This window comes from Malaclemys terrapin, chromosome 3 (assembly GCF_027887155.1).
Source record: "Malaclemys terrapin pileata isolate rMalTer1 chromosome 3, rMalTer1.hap1, whole genome shotgun sequence".
NCBI lineage: Eukaryota > Metazoa > Chordata > Testudines > Emydidae > Malaclemys > Malaclemys terrapin.
In genome coordinates, this window is record NC_071507.1 from 164,262,882 (window position 1) to 164,282,179 (window position 19,298).

General features: G+C 44.7%; 1 protein-coding gene across 5 annotated transcripts in view; it reads right to left on the minus strand.

The window, feature by feature from the left end:
* MCPH1 (microcephalin 1) overlaps positions 1–13,865 on the minus strand; it is a 218,668-nt gene extending 204,803 nt beyond the window's left edge. For 2 of the 5 annotated variants that reach the window (XM_054023959.1, XM_054023956.1), the window contains exons 1-4: positions 13,774–13,865; positions 9,042–9,133; positions 5,231–5,349; positions 563–647 (exon numbers count right to left, since the gene is read on the minus strand). In XM_054023959.1, coding sequence (XP_053879934.1) covers positions 563–647; positions 5,231–5,349; positions 9,042–9,133; positions 13,774–13,792 — 315 coding nt within the window. In that variant the 5' untranslated portion in view covers positions 13,793–13,865. Of the gene's footprint in view, positions 1–562; positions 648–5,230; positions 5,350–9,041; positions 9,162–13,773 lie in introns of those variants that run through there. The other 3 variants (XM_054023957.1, XM_054023955.1, XM_054023958.1) reach the window with 2 other exon arrangements.
* Positions 13,866–19,298: the final 5,433 nt, after the last annotated feature.

Genomic DNA, 19,298 nt, shown 5'->3' on the forward strand with positions numbered 1-19,298 from the left:
TATTTCTACACTGCAGAGGAGATGAGATTCCCAGCGCAGGCAGGCAGACACGCTATCTCTGCTTGAGTTAGCATGCTAGAATATGCAGTGCATGTGTGTTGCAGCATAGGCAGCTGCTCATGCTAGCTGCCCAAGGTCAGACTCAGGGGGTCGGGTGGTCTTGTACTCGAGTGGCTAGCTCAGCTGCCACTAGTGCTGCAAAGTCCACACTACTATTTTAACACACTAGCTTGAGCTGAGCTAGCACAAGTCTGTCTACCTGGCCTAAGAATCACACCTCCCAGCTGCAGCACAGACATACTCAAAGTGATTTATGGCCCTAAAGTTTCATTTTCAAAAGTGACTTAGCACCTAGGAGGCCAAGTATCATTGAAATTAGGAACATGTCAGATCCCCACACACGTCAGTCATCCTGAAATCCCTACTCAAACAGATAAGCTTTGTCCAGTGTTCTGAAAGTTAGTAATTCAGACTCCCTTGGAACAAAGATGAGGGATGGGAAAAGAGATTCAAACTCAGGAAGTTTATTATTCTGTACATCATTTTAAAATTAAACACTCACTTTTTTAATTAGAAGGGGTAACCCTTCATTAGTGTATATTGCAGGAAATAATGATTCATCAATATGGGCACCAGCTTCTCTGCATCTGTACAATATAATAAATAAGCAGTTAATACATTTACTTTGTTTAGAAATAGAATTTAATTTTAAAATGGTAAAAAGGCCATACCGATTAGCCACAACAAATATCTAAATTAACAGAGAGAACAGACCTAGAAATAATACCTGAAGGGAAGTGGAAAGCCCAAAAACTGTGCCTCTGACTCCTTAGTTGCCCAGCAGGCAGAGAGCTCCTTACAAAGTCCAGCTGGCATGACTTAGCTCTCCATCATGCCAGTGGCCTTGACCTTCATCTGGGAACTAAAGGTCTTCTCTGATCAGGCAGTGAACTTCTTTCTAAGTGCCTATAAATTAAGGACTTAATCTGTTCCCTTTCTGAGAGTCTATTCTCTCAAACCAGGGTCCATAGAATGTCATGGGTAAGCAATAGTTTGAAAAGGAAGAGGAGATGTTTGCAGTCAGGCAAGTGAAGAGAAAGAGGCCCTATCACATCTTGACTTTCACTTTTAATCATTCCTCACCCGGTCTTCACAAAGAGTGAAGGAACTAGCCCCTGGCAAGGTCCATTTTTACTCATCCAACTGACTTTGGCAAACATGCTGCCTCAACCCAGTCAGCTATGTTTCTTCCATTTTTCCTATTGAACGTTTGAACTGAGAATATTGGGACTAAAATCTTTGTGAGCTGGGGTCCTATCCATCTGTAGTTGTGAATAATTTGAGGAAAGCTGGGACACCACTTTGGGTACTAATATAGAATACACTACATAAAACAAAGAGCTAAAAAACAATTTTAACCAGAAACAATAAACAAGTTTCATTACTCTACAATTTTTCAGTACCTAATAGAATTGACTATGAAAAAAAAAATTATGAAGCATTAACACTGCACTAGGAACACTGCAACAGAGTAATTCAAATATGTGATTCTAGTGACACCTAGTGATCTTACATTTATAAAGTACACATTTTCAGAACTACAATATAGCATGATCTGAGTAATTTTAAGTTTTGGAGTAGAAAATGTACGAACAAATTGCTTCACGGCCACAGATTTGTTTTAGGCAAAATGTGCAGTTTCAAAGAGTTAGATGTTAGTACATTAATCTGAATTTACGGAGGTTTTCTGAAACACCAGGCAAAGGTGATTTAAAAAAACATGATAATCAATGAGCTTTAAACAAATGGCTATTATTAAATCCCAGATGCTACCACCTAGAACATAACTAGACTATCTTAAATATGAAAAAGTTATATTAACAGCACTGAGGTGGAGGGAATTTAAACAAAAGTCAGGAAATGAAAACATTTGTCCAATTTGCATAAGATCAGTTAAACTGTTAATAAAAGCACCTTTAATATTTAATATATGCAATGTGAATAAGTCACACATTTCTAAGAGAATATTGATTTGCATTTCCTATCATTTTGTGTAAAAATCTGGAGCCTTAATGCTACATCAGTATAGTTTTTTTAAAGAGACACATTGAATTTAGAAATTTCAGTTCCCGGTAGCATCTGAACACCTTTTCTCCAAACTTAATTTGGGCATCTAGGATGAACTTGTGTTTAACAAACACACAGAACTTTCAATAATCTAAGCAGAAATCAGTGCCAATCAGGTTGAATTGCATAGCATCTCTGATGAAATATTCCATAAAAACTGGTGAGATAATGTTAACAGGGTGGCCCTGGATTTCTAAAGCAAAAATAAGTGTTTTTCTGCTTAATACATGAAACAAAAACACCTTTCAGAGATTCTACATATTCCACAAAGAATCATTTCTGCTCTCCTGCTTCTGAGTTATCTTTACTTTTTGGCATTTCCTGACTTTTCAGAGCTTAGCCTTGCAACTTTAACATTATTTTAACAGTATTTCTCTCTCTAATAGACATGTAAGTTAAGTTGTGGCATTATATTGAGCTCAGATACAAATAGAGGGATTATCCTCGCCCCAAAAAGCTTTTCAAATAAAATTCAGACTGATGAAACAAAAGAGCACCAGAGATGCATGGGTTTGGAGCTCAAACTGTGGTTTTGTAAAAAGCCTCTAATACCAAATCAGGTTCTCATGGAGGTACTCTATGCATTGTCTGAGGCACCTGTAGTGATCTTACTCTCAGGAAACTCTCGCTGTCTGGGTTGAGAAATAATTGAGTTTTTCCCATACTCAGCACTTAGGTTTCCAGTATTTATGAAATTATGGTTCATCTGGGAGATATATTCTGCATCAGTATTTGAATAAAGTTCAAATAACTGAATAGACAATTGGCTGATTTCCTTCTGAATGACAGGAATGTGATCAATCACCATAGTCTCTTCTCTCTTTAGCTGTTTCCTCTCAACAACCAGGCAGCTTAATTCCATTTTCCTGGCTATAGATGACATAGTATTTTATTCTAGGCCATGGACTGGTCGTTGTCATATAATGCCCTGTCTGAGCAGAGCAACCATAAGGGGTTCACTCAGATTCATGAGTTCTAAAAAGTATGAAATACTTAGAACTCCCCTCTGGCTGAGGAGATGGAGCTTCATTGTGGGCTGGCTCAAGCCTGTGAGTGAACCCCTCACAGGAAATAAGGACTATGATAAGCCTCACCACCTTCTGCAAGTATAAGGCTCATTTATTTGACCTGCCTTGTCTAACAAACTAATAGCAGCATGTGTAATATATAAGGCTACGTTTTAGTCACAGGTATTTTTAGTAAGAGTCATGGATAGGTCACGAACAGTAAACAAAAATTCACAGCCTACGACTCATCCATGACTTGTACTATATACACCTGACTAAATTTTGGGGGGGGAGGGGGAGGAGGCAGCCTGGGGGTGCCTCGGGGCAGGGGCAGGTGGCAGCGTGGAGCCCGGGACCTCTGCTGGTGCTGGGGAGGGAAGGCAGTGCACGGCCCGGGCCTCCTGGATGATGCTGGGGGAGAGGGGTTGGCAGGCTCCCTACCTGGCTCTGCGCCTCGCCAGAAGTGGCAACATCTCCCTCCCTCAGCTCCTAGGCGGAGATGTGGCCAGGCAGCTCTGCGTGCTGCCTCCGCCCTGAGCGCTGCCTCCGCATCTCCTATTGGCTGTTAACCGTGCCAATAGGAGCTGAGGGGCGGTGCCTGCAGACAAAGGCAGAGTCACCTGGCCACACCTCTGCTTAGGAATGTTGCCACTTCCGGGGAGCCCCCCCTCCCCCCCCAAGGTAAGCGCCACCCAGAGCCCTCACCCCCTCCCACTCCCCAACCCTGAGCCCCCTCCCACACTCAAACTCCTGCTGGTGATGCAGGGGGACAAGGGGATTGGGGTGGCCCAAGACTGCCCCAGCAGTAGCCGGTGCAGCTGGCCTGGGGTCTAGTTACAATGGCCACTGCAAAGGTCACGGAGGTTCCAGAAAGTCACAGAATCCGTGACTTCTGTGACAAACCCACAGCCTTGGTAATATATATAAAAAAAAATCCAGAACAAAAATACTCTATTGTACACTTCTCTTCTCTCTCCCCCACCCCGGGAGGTGAAAGAATAAACATGTGACAGATGTTTATCACATTGCTTAATGCACTACTGGAAGATGCTAAGATACTACAGTGATGAGTGTAGTCTAAGAACCTATATAAAACAGAACTTATGCTCTTAACATTGGAACCCCCATGGTTGCTCTGCTCCCACTTCATTCTCTGGATTATTCAGAGAGAGCAAAAGGTGAAAACAGATGTAGAAGATCCTCTGACTAGGTCTAAGACACTGCATCCACAGCAACAGCACCTGGACCACATTTTTTTGAGAAAATATTTGAATTGTGTGTTTAGAAAGTAACCACAGGCACCAGAAGGATTTTGACAAAAATCTCAAGATGCTGTGGCTAACTGGAAGGGCAAAGCTCTGTATTTAAGTGCTGGCACTCATAAGCAAAAATGAAAGAATTTTCTTCTGTGTTGGACAAAATTGTCTATGACACTCAGAGGCTTGTGGATGACAGAAAACCTCCCTATGATATGGTTGTCTGGGCCAACTTCAAATTTGAACTTTTTCAAGTGGCTGCTGAGAAACTTCCAGACGCAGGACCAATCGATCCCTGCAAGATCAAATAGGAACCAGATTAAATACGGCCCTCATTCTTTCTCCTGTGTGGGCACATTCTATATGGAGCTGATTTTTTAAAAGCAGGGCAATTTACTCTGATTGTTAGAGCGGGCAGAGGGTAGCATACTAGAATCTGTTTCCTAGGAAAAAGTAGAAATTCTACTGTGCATTTATTCTGCATGATCTCCGTTGCCCATCTGTTCAAAATAGTTTTGGTACAGGTCTCTGAGAAGGGAGGGCTGTATGAATATTAGAGAATACACTGTGAAATCAGGTTTACAGTCACTTCACTTTTCAAAATAGAACCACGCTCTTCTTCTTTAGAGAACCAACATGCCTTAAAATAAAAATACCAAATGTACATCACTTCAGTGTGACCTCTCAAAATGGCCAGTTAGCCATAGTTGTGAAGGTTATTTTAAATATACAAAAAACTTATATACTGTACTTTTTTGCAGTCCTTAAAAACATAGTACTTGATTAGATTCCCTCTTCCCCTTGGATAAAGTCACCTTTTTAATATGCAGCACTACTCACTTTTCCACCCAGAGTACAGAAACTAGTTTTACTCCAGTCTTCTGTGCCTTTCTCCATGTAGCCAAATGTCCTTCTTTGAAGACTACATGAGTCACTTGCTTGTTAAAAGTTTTTGAAACCTGCAGGATTATACAAAGAATTATTAAATATTTCAGTTCACTGATCAGCAAACCTTCATGAAGCTACATAAAATAGTCCACTTTTATTGCAAGTAGTAATCCAGGGACTAAATAAAAGTTACTGTAAAAAATTATTTTAAAGCGTGTTTCGTCAAAGATTGTTTGGTCTTTCCTTTCTCAGCAAGAAACATCCAAAAACAAGCCAATTAGTTCGTCAAACTAGTATGTTACTAAAGAAGAGCTTTTACAACCTCAAAGCAAGAATTCCAACATGTAAGGTAGGATAAAATGGACTCAATTTCAAACAGAGCTTTGTTCTAGGCCACCACTTTTTAGCTGCCAGCTGTACCCTTATTTTCAACCCTCCAAATGCCTTGGAAAGGTTACCTCATTTAAGAAGCCCTAAATATGACTTCATGCATCAGGTGTCACAGGAGGTAGACCCAGAAACTAGTCAGCATCATCCAAAATGATAATAAGTGCATCACCACATAATATTAAAGTACGCACATGGCTGAAGAGTTCTAATGTTACCTCTCTCTAACTGATTTTCATCCATATATAATTTATTTATACTTTTGAAATGGCCCTCACAGCAGGCTGGCCTACACTACAAAACTAATCACAGTTGTGAAGAATCATGACAAGAGAACAACTATATGGTCAGTGTGTATCAGGACAAGTCACTTTCAGCATCATGTTGACTAATCACAATCACAAACCCTCAGGAACTGTATTACACTGACCACTAAATCATGATAATAATTTCACCTAACTAAACCTTCATAAACATAAACACAGTAAAATTTTGTAGTGAAGACAAGCCAGTGTTTAGAACTCAATTCAAATTGTTTCACCACTCACCATCTTTCTAATGTTCCACTCTTCCTTCATCTATGTTAGCGTATATACTCGTTCATAAGCCGATTTTTTTTTAGTAAAAAGGGGAAGCACCAGAGAAGGGGGTCAGCTTATGAACGGGTATAGAGAGGGAGAGGTGGGATACAACCCCTCCCCCCAAAAGAGGGAGCAAGGAGTGGCAGCACAGCCAGCAGAGCCAGAAAAGAAGAGGTGGGGCCAGAGTCTCTCCGCTTCTGGCCACACTGCTCTTCTCCCAGCCTCCGAAGCAGCTGCAGCTCCGTGGCTGGCAGGCTGCAGCCGTGCCGCTCGGCCCCACCCCCCAGAGCATGCTGCGACCATGCTGCCCGGCCTGCTAGAGCACGCTGGGTCCGTACTGCCCGGCCCAGCCTGCTGGAACATGCTGCGCTGCGCTGCCCGGTCTGGCCTGCCGGAGCAGGCTGCAGCAACACTGCCCAGCCTGATGGAGCAGCTCCAGCCAGGCCAGAGACATCCTCCTCTGGCCCTCCCCAGATAAGATGGGAAGGGATGGGATGGGGAGAGTGTGGGGGTCCCGGGCTAGGGGTGGAGTCATATGGGGGGTGGTCACAGGGGTTACTCCCCTGACTCCCAGTTTCTCCTCCCACAAAAATTTCCCCACCAGTTGCTGTCCCAGCCCGTCAGGGTAAACAGCTGGCGTGCCGGGACACTTTGTTTACTTAGGTTTACCTCCATGCTTGCGGACGCTGGAGGCAAACCATCTCAGCCCACCAGCGGCTTATCCTGATGGCTCGGGAGCCAAAGTTTGCTGACCCCTGAATTATAGGGTCGGCTTATGAACGGGTTATAAAAATTTTCCATTTTTACTTATTCATCTTGTGGGGGTCGGCTTATAAATGAACTGGCTTATGATCAAGTATATACGATACTTAAATTTTGCTTTTGACAAACTTGTAAAATATTATCTTAGCCAAAACAAAAATACCCATGTAGCCCTCAAAACACATGCATTACTCAAGAGATTACACGATCTTTTCGTCGTCTCATCTCCTCACCTCATCCTCTTTGATCTTTTATTGTTCTTGTCAACTTAATTCCCTGAGGCTGGTACTCTGTTTAAGGTTCCATCCATGTGCCTGGCACCACAATTAATCACTCTAATAGAGGATGCTGGAAGATTACTAGCATCTTGAAATCTTTTGGTGGGGTTCAAACTGACACCAGTCTGTCAGAAGACAACTCATACTGGGAAAGCTGTATTGACCTATGCACAAATTATAGTGTTGGATTTGAAAATGAAAGAGCTTCTTGGGACATGTAGAGATTGAGCATCTGTCAACCAACTTTACCATGCACCAGGGCCACTCATCCCAAAACACAATTAAAGACTTTGCTAAAAGTTAAGAATGTGTTTTGCAAATGATGAAGAAAGCAGGTGTTTAAAAATGTTTTATTTATGTAAGTTACCTGCCCAAATGACTAAGAAATCTGATGAGGTTTCTAACCATCAGAGGAGTGAAGTTCTGGAACAGTCTTCCAGGAGGAGTAGTGGGGGCAAAAGACATATCTGGCTTCAAGACTAAGTTTGATAAGCTTATGGAGGGGATGGTATAATTAGATTGGTCTTTGACTATTAGTGGTAAATATGCCCAATGGCTTGTGATGGGATGTTAGACAGGGTGGGATCTGAGTTACTACAGAGAATTCTTTCCTGGGTGTCTGGCTGGTGAGTCTTGCCCACATGCTCAGGGTTTAGCTGATTGCTATATTTGGGGTCAGGAAGGAATTTTCCTCCAGGGTAGATTGGCAGAGGCCCTGGGGGTTTTTCGCCTTCCTCTGCAGCGTGGGGCACAGGTCACTTGCTGGAAGATTCTCTGCACCTTGAAGTCTTTAAACCATGATTTGAGGACTTCAGTGGCTCAGACACAGGTTTGATACAGAAGTGGGTGGGTGAGATTCTGTAGCCTGTGTTGTGCAGGAGGTCAGACTAGATGATCATAATGGTCCCTTCTGACCTTAAAGTCTATGATTCTATGTGCAAATTTACTGCTGGCTGCCAGAGAGTGATATCAAAAGTATCATTAACAGATGGACCAAAAACTGTATTTTGCTACTTGTGCTGTCATCCATGGTCAGAGAACCTTGAAAATCAGCAGCTCAGAATTCTCAAGACCTCAATGTAATTGTAGCCTAAACTGTCTACATGAAATAACACCTTCTTATTCAACAGATCTACTCCGTGTTAATTGTGAGTCACGTTTGCTTTTGCGACAAATTATTATATCATCCATGGACCTAGGAGCACTAGTCATGGACCACATCACCAAACACATTAGAGATATTTACCACTGAAACACATACATAGAATCCCCCAATATTATTTTTACAGTCACTTTTCAGAGCAGTGCCACACTAGTAGGGATGTTGGCAGGATGGTGGGTTGACAAGGTTAGAGCTAAGACTGTGGTGCATGGTCTGGGATTTATGATAGTTGTAGCAATGACAAGGTGGGTGAAAGTTCGTGGAAGAGTACTGGATATGTCCTGGTAAGCAGCTTAGCTTTTCTTTTCTTTGCTTTTGTGGGTTTGTGTCAAGTATGTTGTGTTTAGCCAGCCTAACTGCTTCACAACAACGTGTTTTTTGGTATACTACTATATAATAGGGCTTAACACATTTCCCATCTGCCATACACATTCATGAATTTGAGTGATGGTAGCAGTATTGACTCTTACAACATCCCTCCTAGATTAACCCATACATACAAGGAGACGTACATGACAAATAGAATATGCAAGCAACAGTCTAAGAGGGAACTTTGCCCTCCTGATTCATTTACAAGAAAATTATTTCCTTACTTTTGCTCCCATATCCAGAAGTTGTTGTGCAAATGTTTTTGAATAATTCTCTGTTCTGTTGGATGACCATACTTCTACATATGCTGAAACACCTGGGGAACAAAAGCTGTGTATTAGCATGTGCTTTTGTCTATGTATATTGAAAAAAACTTGCTCAAGTCTCTTAAGACCAGATTCTGCCACCCTTACTCGTACAGAGTAGTAACTTACTCTGCAAGAAGTGTCACTGTGGGTAAGCTTATCACAAGCAATTACATGTGTTTAATAAACTTAACACCATGCGTCAGCAACAGAAGGCTTTTTTTTTTTTTTTTTTTTTTTTTTTTAAGACTGGTTTAGAAGGGCTGCTAGAATTTTAGTAAAACTGAAACTGACAAGTTTGGCAAATACATTGCCATGGTTGGCCAGTTCAGCCTGGTAAGAGCAGTACAGCTAAATCTGGAACTTCCAAATGACCCAGATGCTTTTGTCTGACTTGTATCTCAGACGTGCCAAAAAGCCAATCACAAAGTTTAAATGGATATTAAATATGGGGCTTAAAACAGGACGGTCTCCAGCATTTATTTCCTGATCAACCTCTATCTCTTTTTTTAAACTTATGTTCCTTGGTATTTATACGGTCCCCCAGTAACATGGCATCTGAGCACCTCAGTGTCTTTTTTAAAAAATGTATTTATCCTCACAGCATCCCTATGAGATAGGAAAATACTATTACATCCATTTTATTGATGGTGAGGAAAGGCACAGAGAAATTGAGAAATTTGCCCAATGTTTCACATGTAGTCTGCAGAGCTGTAGCGAATTGAATCCAGGTCCCAGACTAGCACCCTTACCAATAGACCATCCTTAGCCTCCAAAAAATTAAGGTGTCAAGAATTTCTCCTTGGCCTCCTTTTCTCAGACTTGCTCCACAAGTTGAGCATAATGATAAGCTACATGTTTTATCTAAATTGTTCCAAGCTAAACTCAAGAATTATTCTGAAATATAACCAGCCATTTGCCAATACTGCAGAAAAGGAAGTGGTTGCATCATTTGCCACAACAGTAGCATCCAACAAGGACACATTTGTCATATGTCCATATCCAACAAGGACACTAAACTGGGAGGAGTGGTAGATACGCTGGAGGGTAGGGATAGGATACAGAGGGACCTAGACAAATTAGAGGATTGGGCAAAAAGAAATCTGATGAGATTCAACAAGGACAAGTACGGAGTCCTGCACTTAGGACGGAAGAATCCCATGCACTGCTACAGACTAGCGACCGAGTGGCTAGGCAGCAGTTCTGCAGAAAAGGACCTAGGGGTTACAGTGGACGAGAAGCTGGATAGGAGTCAACAGTGAGCCCTAGTTGCCAAGAAGGCTAACAGCATTTTGGACTGTATAAGTAGGAGCACTGCCAGCAGATCGAGGGACATGATCATTCCTCTCTATTTGGCATTGATGAGGCCTCATCTGGAGTACTGTGTCCAGTTTTGGGCCCCACACTACAAGGAGGATGTGGAAAAATTGAAAAAAAGAGTCCAGCAGAGGGCAACAAATATGATTAGGGGGCTGGAGCACATGACTTATGAGGAGAGACTGAGGGAACTGGGATTATTATTTAGTCTGCAGAAGAGAAGAACGAGGGGAGATTTGATAGCTGCATTCAACTACCTGAAAGGGGGTTCCAAAGAGGATGGATCTAGACCAGAGGTGGCCAAACAATGGCCCACGGGACGCTCTTGCCCAGCCCCCTGAGCTCCTGGCCCGGGACGGTAGCCCCCGGCCTCTCCCCTGCTGTTCTCCCTCCCCCACAGCCTCAGCTCACTGTGCCGCCAGTTCAATGCTCTGGACAGTGGGGCTGTGAGCTCCTGGGGCAGTGCAGCTGCAGAGCCCGGCCTGACCAGGTGCTCTGTGCTGCACAGTGGCGTGGCTGGCTCCAGCCGGTCAGCGCAGCTATAGCACCGCCAGCCACCAGTGCTCCAGGCATCGTGGTAAGGGGTCGGGGTGGATAGAGAGCAGGGGAGTTCGGGGGTGGTGGTCCGGGGGCACAGGTGTGGAAGGGATCAGGGCGGTCAGAGGGCAGGGAACAGGGGGGTTAAATGGGGGTAGGGGTTGCGGGATGGCAGTCAGGAAGGAGGGGCGTTGGATGGGGGGCAGGCAGGGGCAGGGGTTCCAGGGGCAATCAGGGGACAGGGAGAAGGGGTGGCTGGATGGGGCAGGGGTCGGGGGAGGGGGGGCAGTCAGGAATGAGAGGAGGGGTTGGATGAGGCAGTCGGGTGGCAGTCGGGCGGGGGTTCATGGGGTGGTCAGGGGACAGGGAACGGGGGGATGGATGGGACAAGGGTCCATGGGGGGCCATGAGGGGGCTGGGCCACGCCTGGCTGTTTGGAGAGGCACAGCCTCCTCTAACCATCCCTCCATACAATTTTGGAAACCCGATGCGGCCCTCAGGCCAAAAAGTTTGCCCGCCCCTGATCTAGACTGTTCTCAGTGATACCAGATGACTGAACAAGGAGTAATGGTCTCAAGTTGCAGTGGGGGAGGTTTAGGTTGGATATTAGGAAAAACTTTTTCACTAGAAGGGTGGTTAAGCACTGAAATGGGTTACCTAGGGCGGTGGTGGAATCGCCTTCCTTAGAGGTTTTTAAGGTCAGGCTTGACAAAGCCCTGGCTGGGATGATTTAGTCAGGGATTGGTCCTGCTTTGAGCAGGGGATTGGACTAGATGACATCCTGAAGTCCCTTCCAACCCTGATATTCTATGATTCTATTATATGTGGCATCCACTATCGGCCAGATGCTATCAGGGTTGGACATTCAGGCTAATTGGCCCCTAACTGGCAAGTGAATGTTCTATTTTAGGGAAGTGACAACAAATCCTCTATACTTTTATTCTTTATGCTTCCAGGTGTACTTCAGCTTCTACTGTCATGGCACTATCTCTGAGCATGTCTAGACAAGCAAACTTAGCACGTGTATTTAGAAGTGGTGCAGCTGCTAGTATAGACAGAGTTTGGGAATTTTTACTACTATTTCATGAAGACTTACTCAGTAGTTTTCATGATATAGTGGTATACAATGTTCTAGTGTTTATATACAAGTGCTTATTGTTTTACCGCTGCTAACAGTGAAGCTGCACCATTGCAGGCAGCTGCTGAAATAGAGATTTTATTTTTGCTCATGTAAATAAGGTCTAAGGGACTCTTACATGAAATGAGGTGTTCACAACACTGTAGCAGTTTCCCTTCCCCTACTTACACCAGGCTAGAAGTGCCTTCCAGTCACCACAAACACAGCTCAGAGAGCAGCTGCAGGAGTAACAACTCCCACCCTGACCCTACATTGGAAAATGTATCAATTTTCCAGCAACAGTACAGTTGCACCAGTACTTGCAATGGTGTGTTAATGTAGCACAACTCAGGGATTTTCTCCACATCATGAAAACCATACAGCAGGTTTTAGGGTGACCAGATGTCCGGTTTACGACTGGAACTCCCAGTCAAAAAGGGACCCTGGTGGCTCTGGTAAGCACCGCCGAACCGGCTGTTAAAAGTCTAGTCGGCAAAGCTAATGCAGGCTAGTCCCTACCTGTCCTGGCTCCGTGTTGCGCCCCAGAAGCGGCCAACAGGTCCGGCTCCTGTCCCATGGGGGGGCCTCCCCCCCCCCGGCCTTCCACATGCTGCCCTCGCCCCGAGCACTGGCTCTGCACTTCCATTGGTCAGGAACCGCAGCCAATGGAAGCTGCGGAGGCGGTGCCTGCAGGTGAGATCAGCGTGCAGAGCCGCATGATGCGCCACCGCCTAAGAGCCGGACCTGCTGGCTGCTTCCGGGGCGAAAGCCCCTTCCCCAGCCCAGTGAAAGTGAGTGAGGGTGGGGGAGAGGGAATGGAGTGAGTGGGGGGCGTAGCCTTGGGGAAGGGGCAGGGCTAGGGTGTTCGGGTTTGTGTGATTAGAAAATTGGCAACCCTAGCAGGTTTTTGTAATCTGATGGCAAAAACACCCCCATCTGATCTACACTACTGCTTAAGGCACTCATCATAGCTACATTGCTGATAGAGAATAGTTACAACATTTTCAAATGTAAACAAGGCCCAACTGTCTTGTTGACCAGAACAAGAGGGTTTTAATACAAGTTTGCCAGGAAACTGTGAAAATGGCAGGGAAACTGGTGGGACGAAAGAAACAGTTCAAATGGGTGCAACATAGGAAGCGTCTTCACTAGGAGAAAAGGTGTGTTCTTAAGTTACCTAACTCCAAGTAAAGTCCTAGCAAAGACAAGATGGGCGAGGTAATATCTTTTAATGGACCAACTTCTGTTGATGAGAGAGACAAAAAAAAAAAAACTGAATAGCAAGCCCTGAAAATATGGACAGAAAATGGGGAATATAAAGGGAACCAATAACCTCCCCACCCCCAGGGGAACTACCCTCCTCTCCTCCAAGAGCTGCCAACTCTCACCCCCCTTCCCCCCAGCTACCCTCCTCTCCTCCGGGAGCTAACTTCCCCCCCCCTCGCACCCTCCTCCCCTCCTAGAGCTGCTAACCCCCCCACCACACACACACACACACACACACACCCTTCTCCAGCTACCCTCCTCCTAGAGCTGCATCCTGGAGCTAACTCTCCCCTCCTACAGCTGCTAACTCCCCCCCCCCAGCTACCCTCCTCGTGGAGCAGCAGCTGTTATCTCCCCCCCGCCTCCGGAGCTGCCCCACACGCTGGCGAACGGGCCCACGAGGCGCCTTGGTACCTTCCAGGATAGGCTCCATGTTGCCCGCTCGGGGCCGGTCGCGCTCAGTGCTACGCTACGACCGGATCAGCTCTGCCCTCTCCCGCCGCAGTTCAAACCACTTCCGCCCCGGCCCGGCCCGGCCGACAGCGCCTGCGCACTGCGCTCGCCCCGCCCTTCCCCTGGCCCAAGGGAGACTCGCGCGTGGCGGGGCTGCCTGAAAAGAGCTGGGGGGAAGGAGGGTCGGTAGCGGGAGTTTTCTGGCGGCCCAGTGCTGGGGGGGGATTGCTGGGGGCGGAGGCAGGGGAGCCCAGTGATGAGCGGGGGGGTGGGTGTCAGTGCTGTGTTTGTTTCTGTGTCACCTCAGGCGGATGATGCAAAATATTGAAAACTGCCCTTGCACAATCCATCTCCCAGAAACATACACAAGCCCACCATACCAGCAGGGGGGGCAGTTACCCCAGGCCAGCAATTTAAAAGAGCCCGGGGCTCCGGGCAGCAACTGGAGCCCCGAGCCCTTTAAATTGCCCCCAGAGCCCCGTGGTGGTGGCCGGGAGCCCCATGGTTCAGGCGGCGATTTAAAGGACTGCGGGCTCCCAGCCTCGGGCCCTTTAAATCGGCGCCCAAGCCCTGGGGCTCCCAGCTACCACCGCAGCTCCAGCAGTGATTTAAAGGGCCCGGGGCTCCTATGAGCCGCTACTGCAGCCAGAGCCCCAGGTCCTTTACATCTTGATATAAAGAGCCCGGGGATTTAAAGGGCCCGCCTCTTCTGGTTGAGGCCCTGCGTACTGGTAAGTCCTTTCAGTTACTTTCCCCCTGGGACACACACGCACACATTCCCCACTGAGTCCAGTGTTATGGGGGGGACACACATGTATTCACAAGCTTTATCATGCAATTTTTTGACATTTGATCTAGTGATATCTATTCCTCCATCCCACCAAAAATATCACTTTGTGGACTTTTTGTGACGGGCAAATTCTACCATCCAGCTGGGAGGGGCAATAAGTGCAGGTTTTGGTTAAATAAGTTTTTCACATAAAAAATTAACAGAGAGGCCTGTGGCACCTTTAAGAGTAACAGATGTTTTGGAGCATAAGCTTTCGTGGGTGAATACCCACATGCGCCTGACGAAGTGGGTATTTACCCACGAAAGCTTATGCTCCAATACATCTGTTAGTCTTAAAGGTGCCACAGGACTCTGCTGCTTTTTACAGATCCAGACTAACACGGCTACGTCTCTGATACTTGTCACATAAAAATGTTAGTCTTGCATGTTTTTGATGCAAAGCTACCTTCACTCAACAAATAGGCTATTTTCACAGCAATATGGGTGTGGTTAGATAGAAAAAATTGTATTCTTAGGCCAAAATTTTGGAAGAAACAGTTCTTTTTCAAGTAGGTAGCATTACAAAAAGAAAATTACTTGAACTTTGTGATTTTGCATTTTGTTACGAATATTTGATGAAAGCTCAATTCCGGCAAAAACTTATGCCTGTGCATAGCACCATTGAAATCCGTGGGTCTATTCTTACATGTAAAATTATGTGCATGCATCAGTGTTTGCAGGATTTGGCTCTAAATCTACAGTTAGCAGTTCCTTTCCAGACCTTATTTGGAGAATCTGGGCTCAGTTCTACTGTCACTGAAATTTTTGAGAATTTTGCCATTGACTTTTTCAGGAACAAAATTTGGATGATTCCTGTGTCACACCAAGGTGCCTCCATTTGGGGCCTCTCTAAAATATACAACTGATTAGAGCAGAGGTTCTCAAACTGTGGTCCGCGGACCGAGTTCCATTCAGGTGGTCCGCAAATAGTTCCCTCTAAGGTGCACGCCTGGGCAGCCGCACATAAGAGAATGAAGGGCCATTCACCTAATTTGTGGAGCCACGCAGGCATGGCTCCACTAATTAGGTGCCTGGATCTTGGAGAAGACGCACATGTAAGGTGAGGTGGTGGCCTTGGGAGAATAGGGGGTAAGTGGGAGGGGGCAGTGGGGTGAGAAGAGGGGGTGGTGGGAATTTGGGATGTGCAGGGCTGCAACAGCCAGAGAAAGAGGTGATTTTCCCCACCTCCAGGGCTGCGGCTGCCGGGGAGAGACGGTCCTCCTTCCCAGCGTAAGCTCTGTGGCTGCCGTGGCAGGGGAGAGAGGGCACATCCATTGCATTAGAAAGTTAAGACTACTGATATTAAAATATGAGTTGTGTGCTTTTATTTGTAGAACAAAAGAACGTTAATAATTATTAAGTTTTTTTATATTAAGGTTACCATATCTGAACTTTCAAAAAAGAGGACACTCGGGGAGAGGGGTAGCCCCGCCCTCTAGCCACTTCCCTCCCACTTCCCTCCCCCTGACAGCCCCCCCAGAACCCCTGACCCATCTAACCCCCCCTGCTCCCTGTCCCTGACTGTCCCAACCCCTCTCCACACCCCTACCTCCCTGACAGCCCCCCCCCCGAACTCCCGACCCATCCACCCCGCTCCCTGTCCCCTGACTGCCCCCCTTCTCCAACTCCCCGGCCCCCTTACTGTGCCGCTCGGCTAAGAGCAGGTGTCTGGCTCCACGCCCCAAGGACCGCCCCGCCCAAGCGCTGCCAAGCGGCATGCTGAGGCTGTGGAGGAGGGGGGAAGCGGAGGAGGGGCTCTGGCCGCTGCTGCCAGCCCTGCCACTGCGTTCCCTCACAGGCGCACAGCCCCGCCCCCCAGCGCTGCCGGGCGGCGTGCTAAGGCTGCAGGGGATGGGGGGAGCCGGGAAGGGGCTTTGGCTGCCGAGGCCCCAATGCGAGCGGCGCTCGGCTGCCCTGTCAGCTGCTTTTTGGTCGATAAATAGCCGACCGGGGGGAAATCCCGGACATTTTTAGATTTTTAGAAATCCCCCCCGGACGGCTATTTAAAGAGCAAAAAGCCGGACATGTCCGGGGAAATCCAGACGTATGGTAGCTCTATTTATATAGCGCTTTTATCCAAAGCGCTTTACAATAGTTAGCTAACAGTACAAACAACATTTGGAAAGATCATGAATTGGTCCGCCGAGATCTTCAGCAATTTTCAAGTGGTCCACACACAAAAAAGTTTGAGAACCACTGTATTAGAGCCACCAAGAAATGAGTGGTGAATTAATTTTGATATAAGCAAGTTATATAGTCAGTGTATACAAAGTACAATTCCAACCCCCCCCAAAAAATAAGCAATGAAATCTATTAAATATTTACTAAGTTATCATTCAGATGAGAAAAAAAGGTGATCCCATTCTACAATGTAAAAAAACAAAACAAAAAAACTAGGGCTGTCAAGCGATTAAAAAAATTAATCGTGATTAATCACACTGTTAAACAATAATAGAATACCATTTATTTTAAATATTTTTGGATGTTTACTATATTTTAAAATATATTAATTTCAATTACAACACAGAATACAAAGTGTACAGTGCTCAGTTTATATTTATTTTTATTAAAAATATTTGCACTGTAAAAACCAAAAAAATTTTATTTTTCAATTCACCTCATACAAGCACTGTAGTGCAATCTCTTTATCATGAAAGTTGAACTTACAAATGTAGAATTATGTACAAAAAAACTGCATTAAAAATAAAACAATGGAAAACTTTAGCGCCTACAAGTTCACTCAGTCCTACTTCTTGGTCAGACAATCACTCAGACAAACAAGGATGGTTACAATTTGCAGGAGATAATTCTGCCTGCTTCTTGTTTACAGTGTCACCTGAAAGTGAGAACACGTGCTGGGTCGTCATCTGAGACTGTTATAACATGAAATATATGCATAATGCAGGTAAAACAGAGCAGGAGACATACAATCTCCCCCCAAGGAGTACAGTCACAAATTTAATTGACTCATTATTTTTTTAATGAGCATCATCAGCATGGAAGCATGTCCTCTGGAATGGTGGCCAAAACATGGGAGGGGCATACGGATGTTTAGCATATCTGGCATGTAAATATCTTGCAACGCCGGTTACAAAAGTGCCATGTGAATGCCTGTTCTCACTTTCAGGTGACATTGTAAATAAGAAGCAGGCAGCAGTATCTTTCCTCAATGTAAACAAACTTGTCATAGCGGTTGGCAGAATAAGAAGTAGGACTGAATGGACTTGTAGGATCTAAAGTTTTAGACTGTTTTGGTTTTGAATGCAGCTATGTAACAAAAAAAACCACCTGCATTTGTCAGTTACACTTTCATGATAAAGAGATTGCACTTCAGTACTTGTATGAGGTTAATTGAAAAATACTGTTTCTTTTATAATTTTTACAGTGCATATATTTGGAATAAACATAATAATATAAAGTGAGCACTGTGCACTCTGTATTCTGTGTTGTAATTGAAATCAATATTGAAAATGTAGAAAAACATCCAAAAATATTTAATACATTCCAATTGGTATTTTATTGTTATAAGTACGATTAATCACGATTCATGTTTTTGAGTTAATCACGTGAGTTAACTACGATTAATTTGCAGCCCTAAAATAAACCAACAGAAAACCCTTCTCCAACTACAGGATTAATTTAAAATGAAAAAAAAGGCATTACTAGTAAATATAACAAATGCTTACTTTACCAAAAACTTTAGAAAATGTATTTACTCTGTCCAGTTTTCAGTCTCATGTGTAAAGGCTTCAGTGATGAGTCAAGGCTGGTTTCACGGAGGCTTTACGTGTTAACCAGCCATCAACAGCTCAAAATCTTAAATCTTGTCACTTGAGACTACCAAACAGATGATTAAAGAAATCCCCTAAAATTACACATAAAAATCAAAATGCAGTATGTAAAATTTTCGCAAGCACTGCACTCTAGCATTGCTAGCTTTACTTCATTTCTAGTACATGAATTGTACACAGAGCCTAATCTCATCATCCTCATTCAGCAACAACTCCTATAGGGGCATGGGCAAAATTAATTCTGCTTTTCCTAACTTTCTGAGTACTTCGTTTTGCAATTTTAAATTTTTAAAATGTGTGGTGTGTCTGTGGCAGGGGTGCGGGAGGATGTGTTGAGGGTGCTGTATAACCTTTTTTTTTTTTTTTTTTTTTTTTAAGAAAATTTAAAAAAGAGAAATTCCAGCAGGATTTGGACCCAGAACTTTTAGATCCAAAGCATAGACCTTTACTACTCAGGCTAAAGAACTAACAAGTGGCAAAACTGGATAGTTATCTTCTATGTGAAAAGTTACTAGAAGAGTCTGTTAAATGTTCTTTGCCAATGGGTTACATGATTTTCTAGACAACAGTGAAGAGTTGAGGATCAAGATTCTTGGATCCTATTCCTGGCTCTGGGAGGGTGTGACACTCTGTACCCCAAAGCAACACCCTGGCACTCACATATTTACCATGGTGATATGATTATGATAAGTTTTGTACAAAGTATGCTTTGCAAAGTATCATTTTAAGTCTTAATCTGTTGAACATTAATATCCTGTTAATTTGAATGTGCTAATATTGTATGTGAAGTTATGAAGTTTTGCTATGTGTATGTTACTGGGATATGTTGTAAGGTTGGAAACACGTGTAACCCACACACCTTGTGG